This window comes from Astyanax mexicanus, chromosome 2, assembly GCF_023375975.1.
Source record: "Astyanax mexicanus isolate ESR-SI-001 chromosome 2, AstMex3_surface, whole genome shotgun sequence".
Lineage (NCBI taxonomy): Eukaryota > Metazoa > Chordata > Actinopteri > Characiformes > Acestrorhamphidae > Astyanax > Astyanax mexicanus.
In genome coordinates, this window is record NC_064409.1 from 1350282 (window position 1) to 1358311 (window position 8030).

Here is an 8030-nt window from a genome sequence, read left to right on the forward strand (position 1 = left end):
ATAAATGTATAACACATTATTATAACTATTTTTAGTACGGTATGTTTAATAATCAGGTTTGTGCTGAACTAGTTACTACTTTTAGTAATCTGTTTTTCCTTCCGTGTGAGTTCCTACTGAACACATTGTGTTTACTGCAGGTTCCTGCGCTGTAAGCCAGGCTATCACAGGTTAATCTCTGAACAGCCCGAGATCTTCTGGCAGGTATTTTGGAGGAGTTTGGATGAGATTCAGGAGGCCTTCAGGTCACAAACCAAAACCTGTGAGAGACCTTTCAGACCTGCAGTGTTTTTTGGGGCACTGAATGTGGTTAAGGGCTTTAAGCTCTATCCGAACAGGATTCGTTTCTCAGGTGATTTTGGGGTAATTTTCTCTTTTATGGGGGTTTTTATCCTCTGTGATTTTATTCCTGTCCAGAACGATCATGTAGGTGTTTTTCTCAGACGTCCTCTGAGAAAATTACAGGCTGAATTATCTACTGTTTTTCTCTGAACTCCGTGCTCCTCCGGTAATTTTAGTCCCGTCCGGACGCACATCTCTGAGTTTCGTCTCCTCTCCTTTAATAAAATAGATATTTGTCCACTGCCGTGCACCGTAATTACACTTTGGGCGCGCCACAGTTTCCACGGAGATCCACGTAAAAAAAAAAACACACAGCGAGTGGAAATGGAGGAGCTACTGAACGCTGGTATTTTTTACAGACATCCCCCGAGAAACTAATCCTGTCCGGATAAAGCTTTAGAACCATCTACTAAAACCAACTACCAGCTAAGTTGGTCTTGCATTGGATTTTTCACAGTATAGCATCACTATCATACAGTACATTCTTAACAATAAAGTTTCAAGAAAAGGCTTTTAAGATTCTTCTCAATAAATGTTTCAGTGGATCATTCTTCTCAATGAAATGCATAAAGAACCTTTTGAAATGTTGTTTGAAGAACCTTTTCCACTCTATACCAATTAAAGTTATTTTCCTAAATCTGTGAATCTAATCCTAGAACCAGCTATTAGAAACCATTATTTGTTCCTAAAATTGTAGTGACCATTGTTGATAGGAATGATAGGGATGATGATAGAGATGGATAGAGATAGAGGGATGATTATTGATAAGGATGATAATAAGGATGATGACAGGGATGATTGTTGATAAGGATGATTGATAATAGGGATGATGATAGGGATGATGATAGAGATTATGATAGAGATGACCATAGAGATGATAGGGATGATGATAGGGATGATAATAGGGATGAAAATAGGGATTAGGATAGGGATAATTGTCGATAAGGATGATTGCTGATAGGGGTGATTGTCGACAGGGATGATAATGAGGATGATAATAGGGATGATTGTTGATAAGGATAATTGTTGATAGGGATGCTTGTTGATAGGGATGATTATAGAGATGATGATAGGGATGATGATAGGGGTGATAATAAGGATGATGATAGGGATGTTAGGGATGATAATAGAGATTATGTTAGGGATGATTATAGAGATGACAGGGATGATTATAGAGATGATAGGGATGATGATAGGGATGATAATAGGGAAGATGATAGGGATAATTGTCGATAAGGAAGATTGTTGATAGGGATGATTGTTAATAAGGATAATTGTCAAAAGGGATGATTGCTGTAGGGATATCTGTCAATAGAGATTATGGGATGACTGTCGATAGGAATGATTGTTAATAAGGATGATGATAATGATAAGGACGGTAGAGTAGCTGATGGTTTTATGGTCTTCAGTATTGTCTATCCTAGCAAAGAAATTGGTACTCACGTTTCAGGAGGGATTCTCATCTGAGCTCCAGCTGGGAAGCAGATCCAGCTGAGGGAAACGATCCAGAGAAGATAGACTGCTGTTCTTCTGTCCTTCCATCCTACAGACAGCATGCTGGTCCTTTCTGTCTCTCCTGTCCTGCTGAGGGACCAGCACCAAAGCATCAGCACCAAAGCAGAAGAAGCGACCAGAAGGAAGAGAGTGTCTTCCACAGGGTTTTAGAGACAGATGCTGCATGCATTAAGATCCATGGTGGCGCCAGGGTAGAGGTTTTGGAAGCTGGTGGTTGTTGTGTGAATGGAGAGATTGGGAACGGGTGATGGAGATGAATCCTGGCCTTGAATCTTCTAAAATTCCATCTTTCCCATTTACGGTTTCATATCGACCTCTCTGGTGGTCTACCAGTCATTCATTCGTCCACTGCTGCCACCCTTCGGTTGGCACCAATCTCTCGCCCAGCAGGAAATCCAACATGCACTTCCCAAATCAAACTAATCCAGGATCTAATTCCCAGAATACTGATCCTGTAATTGACCTCAGATCTTCTGACTCCCTAATTTAACTCCTAAGGCTCGGTGGTGAAGGCCGGTGCCGGGTTTTTCCGGGTTTTGCCCGAAGCCAGGGGCAGTAGTAGGAGGCTGCATAGTACAGAGAGACCAGGACAGGCCAAATACACTGGCCCTCTAGCTCTTCCTCCTTTCTATCTCTCACTCTCTCTCTCTCTCTCTTGCTCTCTCACTCCCTGCTGCCTCTGTTAACCCAGAGCGGGAGGTGAGCGTAATCCGTTTGGATTAAGTTATCAAGTGGGGGAGGGAGGGAGGGAGAGAGAGCAAAACGAAAGAAAAGAGAGAGAGAGAGAGAGAGAGACAGAGAGAGAGAGAGAGAGAGAAGTAGGTGGGTGGGATGGTGGGATGGGTAGAAGGAGGGGAAAAAGGGGATGGGAGTAAAAAGAGAGGAGGGACTGATGTATCAGAAGGATTACATCATAAATTCTGGAAACATTTTTCAGACCGTCCAATCACAGAGCACCAAACACAGAGGAAAAGATGTTCAGCAAAGTCACCGAATAAATAAATAAATCCCAACAACTTCCAGTAATTAATCCCCACATTTTGGCACTGATGATGATAGTGACAGATAGAGAGAGAGAGAGAGAGAGAGAGAGAGAGAGAGACACTATACACTCACACATTCACTTTTGGATTATTTGTCTCATTATTTTCCCTTATTGTTTTATATTTATTTCATTTTTTTGCATTGTTTTAAAATGTAGAATTAGTTTTATTCTGTTCTATTTCTACACTCTAGAAATTGTTCATCTCTGAATCAGTTCACTGTTATTTTACTTTATTTAAAACAGTGTAACTCAGGCTTTGGCAACATAAATGTAGAGAGAGAATGAGAGAAAAAAGATAGTAAGAAACATTATTATTATTATTATTATTATTATTATTATTATTATTATTATTATTAGCAGTAGTAGTAGTATTTAATATCTGCTTACTTTTATTGTTAGTTGCTGTTAGAGAAAAAGACAGAAAGACAGAGGAAGAGAGAGAGAGAGAGAGAGAGAGAGAGAGAGAGAGAGAGAGAGAGTTAGAGGGAGAGAGAGACAGGAAGAAAAATAAATAGAGAGAGGAAAATATTTAGAGAGACACAGAAAGAAAGAGAAATAGAGAGAGGGAGAGAGGGAGACAGAAAGAAAGAAAAATAAATAGAGAGAGGGAGAGAGAGAGACAGGAAGAAAAAGAAATAGAGAGAGGGAGAGGGAGAGAGAGAAAGAAAAATAAATAGAGAGAGGGAGAGAGAGAGACAGAAAGAAAAATAAATAGAGAGAAGGAGAGAGGGAGAGAAAGAGACAGAGAAATAGAGAGAGGGAGAGAGAGAGACAGAAAGAAAGAGAGATAATAAAGGTTCTAATACAGCGAGAATCATATAGATCATATAGCTTCAATATAATCTACACACATATCCAAACAGTTAATTACAATGGTAATTAATGTCTAATTAACCATAGTTAATTGTTTATGTATGAACTGAAGTTAACTGATACATTGTTTCTTCTTTTTTTAATTAATCAATTAATTAATTAATGATTTGGCAACATTGTAATTTAATAGGGTCATGCCAATAAAGCTTCTTTGAATTGAATGGAAAAAGAGAGAGAGAAATAAATAGAGTGGAAACAGTGATTGTTGTTATATTGTTGTATATATTAACGTTTTCTGTATTAATTCCAAATGTTTTCTGGTTTATAGCTGTCGTAGAAACTGATCAATCAATCATACATTATTCTCAATATTCCTACAGTTTCTTTTACACACAAAATAATATATATATATATAAGACAGAATAATTAGAGTTCAGAAGTTTTTACATCATATTTGATCATTACATGCTCCAAAAAGTATCACTCTACTCACAGCAGAGCACAGATGTTTACACCAGTAAAATACAAGACTTACTGACTCTCTCACTATAAAAAAAAAATAAAGAAAATAAATCAAAAGCTTCAGTCCAATAATAATACTACTATTTATAATACTACTACTACTAATAATAATAATACTATATTTTATATAAGATAATTTAAACATCTTGCATTTGACCCATTAAAATGCCCTGGGGCATGTGTAAATGATACAAAACACTTTTTTTCTGTAGTAAAATAACTTATTTATATTCTATTTTTTACTTCTTTGCCTTTATTGATCATTCATTTTTTTAATCTTACTATTATTTTTATTTCTAATCTGTGTTTATTTATTTTATTTATTTCTTCTCCTTATTATTATTACAAGTTTATGATTTTATTTATCATATTTTGAACTTTTTAAAAACATTTCTATTACAATTACAATTACGCTTTTCAGTAATGCTTCTTAACAACCCTAAAAACAATAATCTCTTTTTGGGATTTTTCCATCATTTTTGGTCGTAAACTCTTCAAATCTTCCTCATATTTGATGTTTAAGCCTCAGTTATTAACAGTTTAAACAGAATTTCACATCAAATATCTTAATCTGAACAGTCTGATTAACTACAGACAGATTAGTTATTCATACCAAACACTGAGACTTTCACATACTACCCATAAAACCCATTATCTAATACACACACACACACACACACACACACACACACACTGTACAGATGCTGTGCTCTGGATTTCTCCTGCTGACCCAGTTATTCCAGATTAAAGCTGCATCATCCCGAGCGCAGCACCTGCTGTATCAGTAATTGAGTGTTTGTTTTATAAGGTAAAATAAATAGAGCGCAGATAAGAGAACAGCTTTTACAGAGAGAGAGAGAGAGAGAGAGAGAGAGACAGAGAGAGAGAGAGAGAGAGAGAGAGAGACAGAGAGAGAGAGACAGAGAGAGAGACAGAGAGAGAGAGATAAGATGAGCGAGACACTTCGGCTCATCTTTACAGATCTGTATATCAGATATATCTGTTATAATAACAGTGTACTGATCTAAATACAAAGCTCTCAAATATTTCATTTAGTAAGTTAAAAGCTAAACATAAATGTGTGAAATTAACTTTCTCAAGACAGAAAAGCATTAAATAATACTTTAAATAAAATAAAATGTTAGTTTTCACAAGAAATCTTATTAAAAACAGCATAAAACTAGTAAATCAGTAAAACAGAGACAGTATTCCTGCTTCTAATCACTAATTCTTATTAAAAAGAGCTGTTGATCTCTACAGTGAAGCTCTGCATCCAGACCTGACTCAGTATTTGATCCCCATCATACGAACAGTATCAGGCAGTAGTAAACTGTAATTAGCTGTAATTCACTGTACTTGGCTGTAATATTAATTTTATGGCATTTTATACACTATATAATTTAATTTACTTAGTTAAATATTTAACATGCATCATAATAACCTGAACAACCTCAATATGTGTAATTAACTGTCTAGAAATGTATCAGATAAAATTATACTTCATTAAAATAAATAATAAAATGTGACTTTTTACAAGAAATCTTGTTAAAAACAGCATAAAATTACTTGCTTGCTTCTACTAAAAAACTACTACATCTTCCATGGTCTGTGTAACATGTAGCAGTTATTATTTTTATTTTTTTACTGACCGTATCAAAGCTATTTCTATTCAAAAATAGAAAAAAAAAATGGGTAAAAAAAAAACTTAATCTTTTTTTTATATTAAGTAGAGTGAAGAAGAAATGGGATTCTTGTATTTTTAATTTCAGCTTTTATCAAAAACAGAATTTCAAGGAAAAATGATCTCGGTTTTCAGATGTGCCTGTTTTTGTATCTTGTAACACACAAAAAAATGCAAAATTGAAAAAATATTTTTTTGTATTTTTTTTTTATAATTCCGATTGTAAAAACTAAAACTGTAAAAATGAATAAAAACTTATTTATTGTACACTAAACCACATTTTAAAAATGTAAAATTATCTTTTACATCAAATGTCCTATTTTTGCTATTTTATAGCCTTAAACGGTCAGAAAATCTAATTAATAAATGATACACTGACCCTTCTAATAGCTGTAATTAACTGTAATAAGCTGTAATTCAACTGTAATTATCTGTAACTTTTTCTTGTAAACCAGGCTACATTAAAAAATTAAATAATTCACTTTTACATTAAATTTCCTATTTTTGCTATTTTGTAGACTCAACCGGTCAGAAATATTAATTAATAAATGTTACACTGACCCTTCTATGAATTGTAATTACCTGTAATCAGCTGTAATTAACTGTAATTAGCTGTAATTATTTGTAATTAGCTGTAATTAGCTGCAGGTTTTGAAGAACTTATTAAAGAACACTCACCCAGTGACGCAGCAGAACCTGTGAGATGTTTCTCCTCTTTAACTGTAGATAATTAGATCATCCAAGTAAAAAAAGAGATAGATATGAAGGAATGGCTTATTCTGTTCAAACTTCTCTTTCTCTCATTTTCTCTCTCTCCTCTCTTTCCTCCTCCAGCCTCATCAGTCTCATCCCTCCTCTTCCTCCTCCTCCTCCTCCTCCTCCTCCTGGGTTTGATTGATTAGCCGCTGCTGATATGAAGCTCAGAGCTCCGGGTTTTCAGCTGATCAGCTAAACGCGGTGGAGAGGAACACCGGCGCTGCGCCGCCCCGGGGGAACAGAGTCCGGCTAATTGCTGAGATTAAAACCAACATACAGACCCAACCACGTCGGCATAATGAAGATAAAGACCTGCCAAACTCTGCTAAACGAGAATCTCATTATCGAGAACCTCTCGGTTCCTTTACATCACTTCAGTCTTCATAAACTAGTTCAGTCAGAACGTCTCACTGCAGATCTACTAACTGTTTCTATAACTAAAATCAAAAACTTCAAATCTTAAAAACTGTCTTTATGAATAAAAAAGTGTAACTAAACCCCCTGATTTTATCTGACTCCACCATAAGCTCAAATTTTACAAAAGCTAAAATATATAAGGAGTATTCGTTTGGGTTTGGGAGGGGTGCTGGGCGATGTATGGGTTTAGGGGCGGGGCAGGAGGAAAAGCTGATTGGCTGAGCAGTGGAGTTCTGTATCCAGACCCTACTAGTATTTGATCCCAATCACACATTATATAAACAGCACCAGACAGTAATTAACTGTAATTAGCTGTAATTAACTGTAATTAACTGTAATTAACTATAATTAGCTGTAATTAGCTGCAGGTTTTGCAGAACATATTGAAGAAAACTCACCCAATGAGTTGAATCCATATATCGATTGAATGTTTGCAGATCTTCTAACTTTTTCTAATTAAAATGAACTTAAATTCTCATCTTAAAATTAGAAGGGGCACTGGTTGATGTGTGGGTTTAGGGGTGGGGCAGAAGGGAGAGCTGATTGGCTGAGCAGTGGAGCTCTGCATCCAGATCCTACTCAGTATTTGAACAGCATCAGACAGTAGTAAACTGTAATTAGCTGTAATTAAGTGTAATTAGCAGCAGGTATTAAAAAACACTCACCCAGTGATCCAGCAGAACCTGTAAGGTGTTTTCTTCTCTTTAAATATAGACAATTAGATCGTTCAAGAAGAAAAAGAGATCTACTGAATCCACATATTGATTTAATGTCTGCATGACTACTGTTTCTAATTAAAATCAACTTATTTTTTTTTAAACTTTTGTATTTATGGACAAAACATTGTAACTAACCCCCCCTGATTTTAGCTGATTCCACCTTTAGCTCAAATTTTACAAAGGCTAAAATATACAAGGTGTAGTTTTGGGCGGGGTGCTG

At 35.6% G+C, this 8030-nt stretch overlaps 1 protein-coding gene across 1 annotated transcript in view; it reads right to left on the bottom strand.

Moving 5' to 3' along the window:
- cacna2d4a (calcium channel, voltage-dependent, alpha 2/delta subunit 4a) overlaps window positions 1-2519 on the bottom strand; it is a 150282-nt gene extending 147763 nt beyond the window's left edge. The window contains exon 1 of the mRNA XM_049474986.1: window positions 1786-2519. Coding sequence (XP_049330943.1) covers window positions 1786-1949 — 164 coding nt within the window. The 5' untranslated portion in view covers window positions 1950-2519. The remainder of the gene's footprint in view (window positions 1-1785) is intronic.
- Between the last annotated feature and the right edge of the window lie 5511 nt (window positions 2520-8030).